At 35.5% G+C, this 15,431-nt stretch overlaps 1 protein-coding gene across 1 annotated transcript; it reads right to left on the minus strand.

The window, feature by feature from the left end:
* Positions 1 to 4,222: 4,222 nt before the first annotated feature.
* Positions 4,223 to 8,494, minus strand: LOC127092023 (glycerol-3-phosphate dehydrogenase SDP6, mitochondrial). The gene is made up of 6 exons (XM_051030797.1): positions 7,899 to 8,494; positions 7,199 to 7,672; positions 5,921 to 6,252; positions 5,374 to 5,534; positions 4,891 to 5,149; positions 4,223 to 4,734 (listed from the first exon to the last, which is right to left on the minus strand). The coding sequence occupies exons 1-6, from the start codon at positions 8,251 to 8,253 to the stop codon at positions 4,435 to 4,437; spliced, it is 1,881 nt and encodes a 626-aa protein (XP_050886754.1). The 5' UTR covers positions 8,254 to 8,494; the 3' UTR covers positions 4,223 to 4,434.
* Between the last annotated feature and the right edge of the window lie 6,937 nt (positions 8,495 to 15,431).

The raw sequence follows: 15,431 nt of genomic DNA on the forward strand, positions 1-15,431 counted from the left end.
TATGCCAAGGGAAATGGATGACTCAAGCCTAAGCCTCTTCTTCCTCTTCTTCTTAGCCGAAAGCTTTAACACTACGAAATGTTGGCACGACGCATGTACGATAGTGTCTACTGAGGCAGAAACTTTTGACTTATTGGGAAATGATTGAGAGGAACCTAGAGCCTCTCTGTCACTGCAGAATTCAGGCTCTTTCTACGGAGACTAACAAAAATGGAAGTTAGACCAAATATAAGATAGGTAGCATGACAACTGACAAATCGGTGCAAACAAGTGCTCCTTGGCTAGTGGAATCTTCGAGGGGAGTTCGCCTCACACCTCGACACTTGGAAAGGCAATCACCTAAAGAGGCGGAGAGTTTCGCCTTAACCTGAAAAAGAATATATGTAAAAAAAACTATATGAACGAAGAACTGAAATCCAAAAGGAGAAGTTGGTAGTCTTACCTTTAGAGCCTTATGGGTAACATTTGACTCTCCCTCAGAAGAAATCGTTTTGTAGGAAGAACCTCTGAGTTGTTGATAGGCATATATATATATATATATATATATATATATATATATATATATATATATATATATATATATATAATATATATATATATATATATATAATATATATTATATATATATATATATATATATATATATATATATATATATATATACACACACGCGCGCACACACACACACGCACGTGTGTAACTCTAAGGAGGGATCTGAATGTTGAGGGAACGAGCAAAAGTGGCATTAAGTCACAACTATAGTAGCCAAATGGGGCCCCCAGTTTGGAAAATTTTGACCGCGCCCCTAAGGTCTTCAGACGCGTGTCCCAGTGCTTCAGAAAGACTCTCCAGGATTAGTTTGTTGAGGCAAACATTTACCCCCTCATGAAGGTGAATAACCAGAGATACGTATATCTTTGTGATTTGAATCCCGCGAGGCCAGAAGACATAACAACACAGCCAGTAGGTCAAAAATGCTATGTGCTCACAGGCTTCAACAACATCACCAGAGCCTGGTGCTCTCTAATAAAGGTATTGTAAGCATGGATTGAAAATTTGAAAGTTTCAGCGGAGGGTTCATAATCCTCTCGACTGGGCCAAAGGCCAGCAATGGCGGTAAATTCGAAAATGATGGGAGTGACCATCCTACAAGGCAACTGGAAGGTGTTGGTCGAAATCTCCCAGAAGTACATCGATGCGAGTAACATAGCTGGACTGTATCTAGGACCTGCCCTAGAAAGGTGTATAAGGTTATAGATCCATTATTATTCCCACGTGTTTCTTTTCTATGACTCCACCCGGTCCAACCAGGTAATATAAACGGAGTCAGCTATTTCAAGGGGAGATAGAGAGCGAAAGATTCATTTATGAAGAAACCCAAAGTCAAAAGAAGAGCCTTTGGAGACCATAGGACCCCACTTTTCCTTAGGACAGCTGGAAATAAGTTGTCAAAACACCCAGGTAGTTTGGAGGCTTCGGGAATATGACTCATGCAAGAAAGGCACTACCTGCAACTGAAAAAGGGACTAATAGATTCGCGTACGAAGGACGTCTCTGAGCATCTGCCATATGTGGTTCCCGAACATATGTCTGATCATTGACTAGAACCAACTCATCAATAACAGCGGCAAATGGAGGGTGATCATGAATAAGATGTTTTGGTGTCATTTTCATAGTCGAGTAAGATGACATGTTTGTAAATGGAAAAATAGTGGGTAACATTGTTTAGGGTTCCTCCTTCGTTAGCTTCAGAGACGAGATTAAGAAAAGAAAAAGGGATATTGGAAGGAGAGTGGGTTTAAATAAACAAAGAAAAGATGATAAAAAGGTTCTCCCAAGAACGTGGACAGGTGGTGTATTCGGAGCCAATAAGCAGTCTCGAGGAGAGAAAATCCATGATTAATAAAATTAGAAAACAAAATCTCGAATCTCGGTTTTGTGGCTAGTGACTGACCTTGGAATTCAAGGTAATGATGTACTAACATTTTCACGTTTTAAAGACATAATGTTTGATAAGAAAGTTAGTCATAATGACTGACAACGGGCATGACTGGAGTGACGTGGCACATAATATGAATTGTGATAAGGTAGTTACAAACAATGTCATTTTTCTCCCTTCAGATGTGGATAGGCAGTGGCATTTTTTGGAGGGTATCTGTTACACTTGGATTTTCGTCTACTAGAAAGTCAACAAAGAATGTCAGTGAAAAGATGTTTGCTAAAGAAACATTAATGAAGTGTCTTTAAGAGAAGTATTAGTGGTGAGTCGTCGACAAACCAACGACGAAGGCTCGACCGAGCCATCGACACAACGAGATATGGTTTAGAGGACTCTCATGAGTAAACCCCTAAGACCTAAATCGTTGGGGAAACATGTCCAGAATCTCGAGAAGGAAAATCGACATGAGCCCTCATTCCACAAAAAGGTCCAGTTGACTAAAACATCATGGTATAAAAGACTTAGTAATTTTATAAGTTTCAGAGCTTTGATAGACGTTGTCGATAACAAGTCAAAGCAGTTATCGTCGAAAGACCGTGAAGAAGTGGAGGAAGTGGAAAGACAATTACCACTCAATGCGGGTTACAAGGAGATAACATCTTGAAAGACATCTAAGCGCACTAGTGGGAACCTGAAGGACTTAACATGGAGCAAATGCAACAAATTCCCTAGTGGTTATAACCGTCTTCGACGATTACCTTGTATTTAGAATAAATATCATACTCATACATGGGATCAAAGGTCATAAATTTCATACATTACTCTCCATACCACTGAAGTACCTGAGTCATAGAGAGAAACAATTGAGCGAGAAACATGTATGCGTTTGCGTTCATCCTTTTTTCTTAGTCTTTTTGTCTCCTTAAGAGGAACATGTACTTTTTCCTTTGCTTTATTTAATGTTATTTACTGCATTTTATCTTATCATTTATCACAACTTGGCTTTATTTAAAGTCTTTTTTTACACTACATTCAATTCACACGCACGTGTGTTCACATAAGTTATTTGCACAAATTGTTTTTGAAATTTTTCGAGTTAATCTCATAGACTTTCAAACTCGTGATTGTTTACCAAAAATACCAGTAAACAGAACTATAAACAAGAAAGAAACATGGTACCTAAAGGAGCCAAAAATGGATGAACATTTGTTAAAGGAACGTGGGTCAAGGTTTGCGATGAACCAGAAAATGAAGGGCCCAAATAAGGAAAGAGGTCTATAGAAAAAAGGTATCACCAGAGCTTAGAGAAAAAAATAGAGTATGTATAAGAGAAAAAAAACTTGCTGTTTGCACAAAAGAATGAAAAGAATGCTTGAAACACTAAGTGACTCTTATCTAGGGGAGCAATGCAGACTAATCAATTGCCCAAAATGAAAGAAAATGGGGAGGTGAAAAACAACTATTTCATCTTGAGAATGCAATGACATTTGAGTGCACTTGAGCATCTTAGAAGGATGCGTCACTTGTTCTCTGGATTATTCATGACGGTTACCAAACTTCTTCCGCTTCTCCAAGTGGCGACCCCGATGCTAGGAATCTGTCCTACTTCTCTGATGGGACAACTATTATGGGTCAACTAGACCCAATAAAATAAAAGCTCCACATTTAATCCAGACTCTGGACACCTCAACTAACTTTTATATATAAGATAACTCATGTAAAACAAAAGTATGATTCAAATTCATTATCACTCTCATATTACTCATTATTCTGTCACTCACTTAAACGTTGAAGTGCTAACATTATAAATTTTTTCTCTATCGAATAGAAAACACAATTCCATTTCACTGATCATTATTAATTCTAAATTGAACACAAATAAATGACAAATTCTTCCTATTAGTTAAGATAGACGAAATCCGTTACAAATTTATAATTTTACAAGACAAATCAGCAAAATAACCGCAGATTTATTAGTGGGGGAATTTCTAATGTTTTTGAAAATTACAAGATTATACGATCAGATTTTAAAATGATTTAAAACCATAAATCATAAAAACTGACGGGGACAAATAAGCTTACCTCGATAAAAGCCACGTGATTAGGCTTCCTATCATCTCATACAACGCCCCTTAATCAAGTTCGATCAACTCAAAACGATTATTTCCACCAATGACATCAAAAACTATAATCCTTTTCCAAGCACCCACTTTTCACCCTCTAACTTACTACTCGGTGTATAATTTGAGGCTCAATTTGAAACATTTAGCATAAAACTTGTACTTTCGAATAAGATAGATGATATATTGCTTTTTTAAAGGGGTTGCTAGATAAACCCTCAAATTCATATACACTTGGCAAAAACAACCATGTTTGGAACCAACCACTATTATTTATATTATTCATCCTTTTTGAATTCAACAGAAGTGGACAAGTTGAAAACAACAACAGCAGAAACTCTATACAATTCGTAGGTTGACAAACAACAGTACTTATCAGTTGTGCTTCCCATCATAAAACTGAGCATTTTTGGAGGATTTGAAAGTCTCCAAAAAATCTTTAGCCTTCTGAAGCTCTTCCTTCTGCCTTGATTTGTCCCATTTGTGCTCAGCTGCCAATAATTGAATCACCCGAGGTAATGCTCGTCTTGCTGCATCGGTGTCGAGGAAAGCCAGACGAGATCTCCTTGCAATGAAATCAATGGCTGATTCACAGTATTCATGACGAGCACAGTAAGCCACCTCAGCCTCCAAAAATGGGTAGCCATGAGCTAGCCGCTTACCCAAATTTTCATTCTACATACAAAACATAATGTATAACCTCCCCATGGATGAAATGAAACCATAAGCACATTGTTCATATAGAATAATAATCACCACTTATAAAGCATGCACAGGTTTTCTGTTGATTTTTCAAATTAGACATGTTTTAAGTAATTTATAGAAGCTAACCTGAGCAATGGCGGCCACACGTTCAGCCAATGTTCCATACGCATGAGACAAGTGTTTTGCTGATGCGGTGTCCATTACCCCAGGAACAACTTTTCCCCCATGTGTGAGTTTCATGCGTACATACTGTTGTGTGAGAACTGTAAAAGATGCGGGATCCCACCCTTCACCACCAAGAATCCTAAGGTTGTTGGTCACACATCCACCGGATGAGGACAGTTTCCCAGCCTTTATAGCTGCATCAACAGCATCTTCAGCCATACTGAAACACAATGTAATATTCAGAATGATTTTTATGTGTAGTAAGAATATAGCATGCTTGTGGAATGGAACAATGAAATGGAAAAACTCTTAATGAATGAAGCAGGAAAGTAAGTATTTCTTAAATGGATTAACATTGTGGTTGGTGGTATCATATGACCACAATATGCCTAGCGGAGACACATCGGGACAAACTTCGACAACCTTCAGCTTTAGAATGATTACCTGCGATAGGTGGTCCATTTTCCACCAGTGATGGTGACCAGACCAGGATGCTCTTCAAAGACAACATGATCCCTGGAGATGCTTTCAGTATTTTTAGCTGATGGGTCTGTAGCTAATGGTCGGATGCCACTCCAAGCAGAAAGAACATCAGAGCGTCGGACCTAAATTTTCCGAGCATTATTTTGTTCTTAACAAAAAAACCGTGAAGAGAGAAAAGTATAAAGTAAAAGGACATCTGGATTGTGTGACAGCTCACACAGATTATTTTTCTTGGACTTAATTATGTATTTACAAGGACAGACCCTGTTAAATGAAAAACAAGGGCAGTGAAAGAGGGCTGTTCCTATTCCTACAAATTGAAAGATAGAACACAATAGCAATAGAGCTAACAGATATATGATGCAGAAAACTATCATGAGTTTGGCCTAAGATTATACACAATTATTTCCACACAAGTAATAACCAGGGGATCATTTTATTTCAACATTTTTCTGCAAATAACATTGGAAAGAAAAAAAATAGTTAATTAATAGAAGCTGTATCATACCTTAACATTAAGGTAGTCAGATATGGCGTCCAATATAAATTGTATTTCATCTTCATGTGGTTCTGGAAGAAAAGTAATGGCAGTGTTGGAATCTGTAGTTCCAGCGACGGTTCTTCCCAGCCAAGGCAGCATAAAAACAACACGCCCATCTTTAGTTTTAGGAACAATTAAGCCCATACCCTCTGGAGAATAATAATCGGGGAGTATAATATGCACACCACTGCTTGGACAAATCACACCTCGTACGTTTTTGTCAGCCATTTTCCTCACTGAATCACAATACGGACCAGCTGCATTCACAATTACTTTTGCGTATGTATCAAACTCTTTGCCTGCATCATGCAAAGTAATAAACAAAAACAATTAACAAGGGAACTGTTGAAACATACTAATTTTTAAGCTTAAAGGTCACAAACTGGCTGTGCAGTATGCATCCACAACCTTAGTATACAAACTTGTAAGGAAACTGTATTCATTATACTCAGTCCACAACCGAATCGTCAGTCAATTCACATGTAATAGAGCTGTTGATTTCCTTACGAAATTATACAACTGCTGAGCATTTGAACAATCCTTGTGAATAATAATAAGTGTGCAAAAATAAAAGATTATACTTCTACGAAATGATTCTTCTGATTGTGTGTTTTGTGGCGGGCCCATAACCCACAAGTACCTAGATCGAACCTGGCTCTAATACCATCTTAATAATTGTGGTTGAGCCTAACTCAGTCTTACAAAACTGACTTGTAAGGTGAGAATTAACCCCCACTTATAAGCATATGTTCAGGCAATGTAATATCCGATGTGCGACACTTAACACATACATTGTCTAGTATCTTAGTCAATCAAATATAAAGGATAATCTTATGCTATAAAGCTGGTCCAAGAAAGGGTCAGACCCATTGTGGGTCCGTCACACAATAACAACTTCAATTTCCATACCCTGCCTCCCTAAAGCATCTGGAAGAGCTTTTGTGGAGCTTAAAAGGCCTTATCTTATCGCTTATGTAGGCGTTAGATTGAAATTATAATATAACTTATGACTTATCTTTAGGATATTTTGAGCTTATTTCAATAAGATTCTTAGATATGCATATGAAAATTAACTATGTCATAAGCTCTTATAACACAAACTCACATGTCATAAGAGCTTATTGAATAAGGTCTTAATTATATTGTCTATCCAAACGTCGATCAGATAATGCTATAACCAAAAAAGTGAAAAAATGTATTACACGATAGAGGCCAATGGTAACAAATAGAAATAAAAGATGTTACCAGTTAAATTGTCTCTAATTCGTGCACCAATTATCCGTTGACCAACACTATCCTTCAATAGGGATACAACTTCAGCATGGTTCAGCACTGCTGCACCAGCCAATGCAGCTGTGCAAGCCAATCCAACATTAAGGCGTGCATCATTCATCTGGCCATCGTAATAAACAACTGTGCCTCTGAGGCTTCTACCATTTCCCTCTGTTGCCAAAGTGGGAAAAAGCTCAACGGACTCTTTTGTAGAATAATATCTTGATAAATGCAAAAGCCGTGCTCCTGCTACCAAATCGTACATTTTCAAGCCCATCCAGTAGTACACAACTTCAAACCAGTCAAAACACGGCGTCATGCAAGGTAAAGCATTGCATAGGTGTGGTGCATTGTCAATAACCTGTTTACGCTCCTCGAGAGCGTGGAACACTAACTTGAGTTGGCCATAGTCAAGTTTAAAGACAGCTTTCTCCAAGTAACGAACACCTAAGGCCAAAAACCGAAATATTATATCAACAAACCAGCCTTTAGCTGCATCCTTCACTAATCATATCATAACTAAAGCCACAACTATGAGCTTCAATTTGCAAAATCTCCTAATCAACCTAACCAAGTTCAAAAACTGTTGCGCCTTCATTAGTAACAAAACAATTATAGTAATAATGATGATGATGAGGCATATCTAGATTGCTGGGAAGAAGAACACGTGTACCTCCATGTATGAGCTTTGTGGAGCGAGAAGAAGTTCCAGAAGAGAAATCCTCTCTTTCAACGAGGCCAACACGGAGTCCACGTGTGGCGGCATCAAGGGCAACGCCGGAACCGGTGGCTCCTCCGCCAATTACGAGAATGTCGAGAGGGTTGACGGAGCTGGAGCCAATGAGTGACGACTGCTGAACTTGTCTGGACGGGAGGACGGCGGAAGGATCGTGGATCTTCTGTTGGAAAGCAGAAAGCTGGGATCCATGATCGTTGGATGATAAGGGAGGGGAGAGAAGGATTGCACCGCCGTAAGCGGTGGCTGCGACAGCTCCGAGAGCGGTGCTAAGTTTCCTCAGGCGAGTCATAGAGATCTATTAAGACATACAGAAATAGAAATGTGGGCGTTGTTTTTCGGTGACGACCAACCAGTCAAGAAGACTGACCAATTGCTTACTAAAAAAGAGTCTCTCCACACTTGGAATATACTAGTGCGTCTTGCGACTCCATCCTTCAAACAAGTCCGTGTGGGATAAATGAATGAATAGTTGGAATTTACTCCCTCCACTTCAAAATTGCTTATTGATATATTTGGCTTACAAGGATTTTTAATACTTTCTCAAACACTCATTTTTTTCGTTGGTTGAAATATGTAAGGATCTTTCATTTTGAAAATAGTTCTCACATAAAATAGTCCATCAGTGCATTCAACACAAATATCAAAGTTTGGGAAGTCAACAAAATCCAAATGATCATCTGACACTAGTTGCTCAACTTTATTTTTAGAGAAGTGACCTAGGAACTTGTGTCATAATGCTTCTGAATTGTTATTATCAATTTTACACTTAGTACCACGTGATTCAACATTTAAGGATTCATCATAGGTAGCTATCGTGTCCAATAAATATAAATTATCATGATTCATAAGTGATCAAGTTCCAACAATATATAAACACAAATAACATGATTTGTCCAAATAAGAAATCAAAATTAAATTCTGTCTGAACGACGTACCGCAAAAGTGTCTTTTAGATCCAAATAAAATCCAGTACACAATAATAATCTAAAATTCCCTATAGATTCCAACTCCACCGACTTTCCATCTCCAACATAGATGTATCTTTCAACATCATTTGACTTCCGGTAGTTCATGCAACCCCTCGTTGAAACACTAATGTTAGTAGTTGCAACAGAGTCTAACCATCAAGTGTTTCCAAGTACTGAAGTCAAATTGACCTCAAAACAGACCAAAGCATGACTTATGCGATTGGAGCGACTCCACTTCTCATAATATTTCTTATGTTTAGAGGTACTAGGTTTCGTATGAGAAGATCGTTTCTTCATCCTTAATGCAAGGTTAAAATCCATGCAGCAAAGAACAATTTTCATGTTCTCATTTTATTCCTTGAAATTTGTCTCATTAAGGACCAAAACCGAATTCATATTAGAAGATATCGGAGCAATTATAGCCGAAAATAGAACAAAATAAACACTATAAATATACCCACAAAATAAACTGAATCTTTAATATGTTAAACTAATGACATGAGTCATCTCAAGATACCTAGTGCACCGTCAATATCTAGTCTTTGGACTATAATATTGAATGCCTCGCGATGAGGAAATTGTTGATGTTGAGATGTGTGGTTCGGTGGAACCATTGATGTGGCCTTACAATGGCGGTGAGTATTGATGTTGTATTTTAGGTTCGAGAGGAACCAATGACGAATATTGAAGTTGGAGGTGGAGACGAGTATTGCATATCTTTGTGTAGCATTCATGCATCATGTATATCGGAGATAGGTAGGACTTTGGTCCAGTGACGAGTATGACTTCGGCCCAGTGACGAGTTGGATACTTCAAAAACACACCTATGAATATCCGAATTATTGGTACCACATGCATGAGAGTAGATGAGATGAATACATTTCATACACAATTGCATATGTTGATTGATTTATGTTGTTGTTGGATTGTGTGATTAATTAAGTATGCTAATTATCCTATCCTTGATATTTTATGCACAGTTAACATATGTGAATGTATTATCACCCCTTTCTGTTTTTTGGGTTGTCTTATACGCCTGTTGTGCAGAAGCTCAGGTAGAGATTGAGGAGCATTAATTGTTACTTGTTTTGGAGACGACATAGTTGGCATTCTTCATTATTTATCATTTTGCGTTGTTTAGTTTTCTGTATGTCGTTCTGATAGTGTAACACTGGGTTGAGAATACCTTATTCTATTTTTCTACGGGTTGTTAAATTAATTATTTTATGATTAAATGAAGTGGTTTTCTATTCACGAGACAATTAGAGTTGTATTGAAGGTCATTTTCCACTGCTATTATTATTTGAGAATATTATGATGAGAACTGTAGCATCCTTTCATACTATTATAACTCTACATTATTTATAAATCATGTGTCTAGGGTTTATGGTGTTACAATAGTTGGGAACTAGTTAGTAATGAATTGAGGAAGAATCCATTCTTTCTCAATCAGATCTTCCACCTTTATAAATAGTATATTCTTATCTAGAAGAGGTACGTTGATGATATTACTATGTGGTTTTCCCAACCAATTTTCATTCCAATAATTAATCTTCTCCCCCGAACTAATTACCCGATATGCTGTTTTCCATTAATATTTTATTGATTCTATTTATCACAGACCAAATATAAGATTTCATGTAGTAAGTAATATGGAGATTATTATGTATATATTTGACTTTACATATTGCGGCCCATTCTTCATTGAGGATAATAACTTCCAACTTAACTAAAGTATAAGGGATTCATTGAGCTGCCTAGCTTATCGTATCCATATTCCGCCTTTATCAAATGGTTTACATACTTCCTTCCAATCTTATAAGATATGCTCTGAAAATGGACCATCTTTGCTTTCCCTTTGAATATTGATCAGTCAAGGTATGAGAATGAGATTTGACCTTGACTAAAACCCAACCAATTTTTAATGATCTCTACTCTTTTATTTGTCATGGCTCATGAATAAAATTTGATTTTTCTCTTTATTAATAAGTTGATCTGAAACCTCTCCATAATCTTTGATTATTTGTAGGATCGTGATAATTGATCTCTTATTTCCTTAATTAAAAATTATGATATCATCAGGATAAATGACATGAGTTAGGATAAACGCCTCTTTATTCATCCTTATGGGCTTTATTTTCCCAGGGTTATGACTAATGCGCAACTAAGGACATATTCTGCTATATATAATAACTAGTATATAATAACTAGTAAAAAAGACATGTATTTATGCATAAGTATTGGACTCTGGTTTAGTTCGCGTAAATGTTCACAAAATTAAAAATAAAATGGATTGAAAAAATAATAAACTTCTTCGTATTAATTTTAATTTTAAAAAATAGCACATATCATAAAATATTATAAAAGTAGAATTAAATTTTTTATAAAATAGTTTGGAAATTAAATATATAATATAGCATAAAATTGGAATTTAAGAAAAGAAAAAATACAAATAAGCTATTGGAAGTCATAAAACATCATTTTAAGGATGTATTTATTTTTATAGATATTAGTTGTCAATTAATTTTGAGTTAAGATATATTACGTACACTATTAATTTATTTAACTAAAATGTGGTAAAATAATAAAATATGTAATAAAAAATAGTAATTAAAGTTTCGTTAAAATAACTTACAATACATTGAAAGTAGTGGTACTTGAAATAAGTAAGGCTACCTTCATCATTTCAATCCACATATCAGATTGTAGAACAACTCCCTCTTTTTTGGTTATCTTGAAAACTACAAGAAATTATTTAGTAATGTAATTATTTTTTTAAAATGGCGCCGGCCACGGACGCTAAAATTGGAGAGTAAAATTTTCATTCCCTCCACAAAATTTAGTTTGCCTCCTGTTTTTATTGTTTAATTAATACTTCTCTATTTTTTTACATAGCGGCGGTGTCAATTGACGCTAATATTTGTCCGAAAAATATTTTTTCCGTCACAAATTTCGGTTGTCTTCTTTTCTTATTACTACAAATATGTTTAGTAATAGCGACGGCCTTGACCGACACTAATGCATTATATAAAGAAATGTTTTTATTTGTTTATTTATTTATTTATTAATATTTTAATTATTTATATTAATAATAATATTAAAATTATAAATTAAAAAAAACAAATAAAACTATTTATAAGTCATAACTAAAACTAAATAAAATAAAATAATTTTGATTTTTATAAAATAAAATTATAAATTAATAAAATAAATCCACAGTGGAATTAATAAAATAAAACAAAATAAAATAAATAGTAAAATAGCTTAAAATTAAATAAAGTTATATATAAAATAATTTATAAAATTAAAAAATAAATTAAAATGATATTTGTGAAAAATTAATTATTTATTAAATAAAATCTAAGTATAATTAAAAAATAAAAAAAAAAATAAAACAAATTAAAAAAATAATATATTTTATTTGTTTCTCTCAAACATTATTTAAAATAATAATATGATATTATAATAATTAAATTTGAAAATTTATAAAAAAACATATATATAAAACAAAATATTCTCAAACTTATTTTAAAAATAAATAAGATATAAGACAAATAAATAAATATATAAAACTTCTTATAAACTAATATATAAAATATAAAATATTTAAAAGAATACAATGTATAACAAAGTACCTCTTTCTAGCTTCACGTCATGTATCCCCAAAATTGCTTCAACTCAAAATTGTATCTCACAGCTTCAACATATCGCTTTAACAAATCATAGCAAAAATCATATCTCATAGCTTTAACATATCGCTTCAACAAATCATAGCCAAAATTGCTTCCATGTTGAAATTGCTTCATCAAATCATAGCCCAAGATTGCTTCTAGGTTCCCTAATTTCTATTTTCATTGTATCCCTAATTTCTTCAACAAATCATAACTTCTGATTACGTTTTCATCATAGCTTTTGTTCTTACATGCTTCCTCTGACGTTCCCTTCATTGTCGCTCACAAGAAGGCTTCTCTTAAAAGGCTTAAGACTGGTGCTGCAAGAGTCTCTTCCACCATCGATATCTACAATGAAGGAACCTCGTATGCTTCGATCTACTACTCATGATTCTATTTTCTTTTTGTTTTCGAGATTTAAGATCCCAATTTTTCATTGCATGTATATTCTGATGATTTGTCTGATTTTGTTTGATTATGATTTTCAGGGATTTCATTCTTTCTTTTTTTAATTTTTTATGTGCTTGTGTTTATGTTGTTTGGATGTTGATTGAATGTTGTTGAGATGAGCTTTCCAGTTTTTTAGTTTTCCAAATGAAAAAGGCATTACTTGCTACTAAAAGATTATAATATATGCTAAGTACCTTAAAACTTGCGAATATGGATGAAGTTTCTTGATGTCAAAAGTTGGGATAACAACATTGACTAAAGTGTCACTGAGTCTTTTATCTTTCATTGAATTCTTTGATTGAAGTACTTACATTTTTGAATTCTTTGATTAAAGTAAATGAAAATAACATAAGTTGTGTTTGTTACTTCTGCTTAGAAAATACTTGCATTTGTATAATGTTTGTTGTGACTACAATTTTGAGCTACTTAATATTGTGGTCTTGCTACGATGTCTGTAAGCTTAAAATGTCACAATCCTGTTTTACTACTGTTTTATCACAATCCACAATACATATAACTTTAGGATTCAATGCAAAAGTAATTGCCAATCAACCTAAATATACCCTTATGGCTATCCTGGAAATAATGGATCTGAAGTTGATCATTGTTAATGTGCATCTTACAGTCGTATGCTCTAAGGTGAATTCGAGGACAATGTGCCCCCCTTGTATTTGTCGAAGTATGGTACCTTGAATTTCTAGGGAATCACTAGCTCTAGCACCAGGAACATGTCAACAACGTCCAAGTCGGGAGTAGTGTGAACCTCAAAGGACTTGAACTTCTCCTCCAAAGCACGTAGTCTTTCTACAACAGGGTCTGGTAGAGATCCAACAACATGCCTCGCCTGTGGATGCATATAAAAGAAATCAAATGGATCTTCATCATCAGATACAGATCCATGTCGGGTAGACGCGACATAATGATTTTGGGTTTCTGCATTACCCACTGGTATAGGAATAAGGATAGAAACTCCCTTAGGACGAACAAAACCAAATTTGGGGTTGGTCATCCCAAACACGTGAAGTGATGATGAGCCAATTTGGCCAACCATTCTTCAGGCTTTAGCGTCTATTTCAACATTTCTTTCCTTTTGGGACATGCTTAACATGGTCTCAAGCAGACGGTCCATCTTCTCCTATATGGAGTCGATGTCAGACCTCATGGTTTCTTGGGTGGCCTCAATTTTATCAAGTGTCATCATAAAGTTGTTGTGAGTTTCTTATCTATACCGAGACATCGGTTTTGTTGGTAAAGGGTAGAATGTGTGTAAGTTTTATTTTGGAAATGGATGCATGAATTCACATGATGTATGAATGAATACAATATGATGTATATATATTTTTTGTTTTTCCAAGTACATGGTCTCATAAGTCCGTGGTACGGATGAAAGATAAATCTAATTACTAGTCACATAGGGTACTCACCAGAAATGATCTAGGGTTTAGCAAGGTTCCCAGAGTCATGGATTCATAGAGAATGTTTTTTGCTTGTGAAAAATTACTTGTCGGGCCAACTCCTTAGGGGGAATCTATTATGGGTGAGATTCTCGTGTCGACCCTTATGAGAAAAACATCTCGGGGACCCGCACTATATAACCATCAACTTTGGGGTTCTAGACAAGGTTTCTAGAGTCATGGATTTGCCAATAATGTGTTCCTCTTATAGCAAATTACTTGATGGGCATCAACTCCTTCGAGGGAATCTACTCTAAGTGAGGTTCTCGTGCTGACCCTTACGAGAAAAACATCTCGGGTACCCGCACTACATAACCATCGACTCAGGGGTACTAGACAGGGTTCCCAGAGTCATAGGTTCACCAAGAATGTTTGCTTCTTACGGAAAATTACTTGTCGGGCATTAACTCCTTCAAGGGAATCTACTATGGTGAGGTTTTCGTATTAACCCTTACGAGAAAAAAATCTCAGGGACCCGCATTATGCAACCATGGTTCCTAGTTGGCTAAAGGTTCAATGTTCTATAAAGGTCCTTAGAGTCAGGGATCCTAATGAAAACATTGAAGCTTATAACAAATTATTTTTCGGGCGAAACATTCTCAAAGAATCTATTCTAAGTGAGGTTCTTGTTCCAACCCTTATAAGAAAAACATCTCGGGGACCCGCACTACTCAACCAACATATTATCTTATATTTTTGCTCTAGGCTCGGGTAAAGAGTCTTTTCCATAATGGGACCCAATCAACAAATATATGATAACAATAGAGAAAGACATAAAATATAATAAAAGCAAAGGATAGAGGAAATCGAATAAACAAAGCTAACAAACATCTCAAATCGAATTAAGTTAGGCTTGACTCTCTCTAGCTAGGAGTATGGGTCCCCAGCAGAGTCTCCAGTTGTCGTATCTTAAAAAATACGATA

Source organism: Lathyrus oleraceus, chromosome 6 (assembly GCF_024323335.1).
Source record: "Lathyrus oleraceus cultivar Zhongwan6 chromosome 6, CAAS_Psat_ZW6_1.0, whole genome shotgun sequence".
NCBI lineage: Eukaryota > Viridiplantae > Streptophyta > Magnoliopsida > Fabales > Fabaceae > Lathyrus > Lathyrus oleraceus.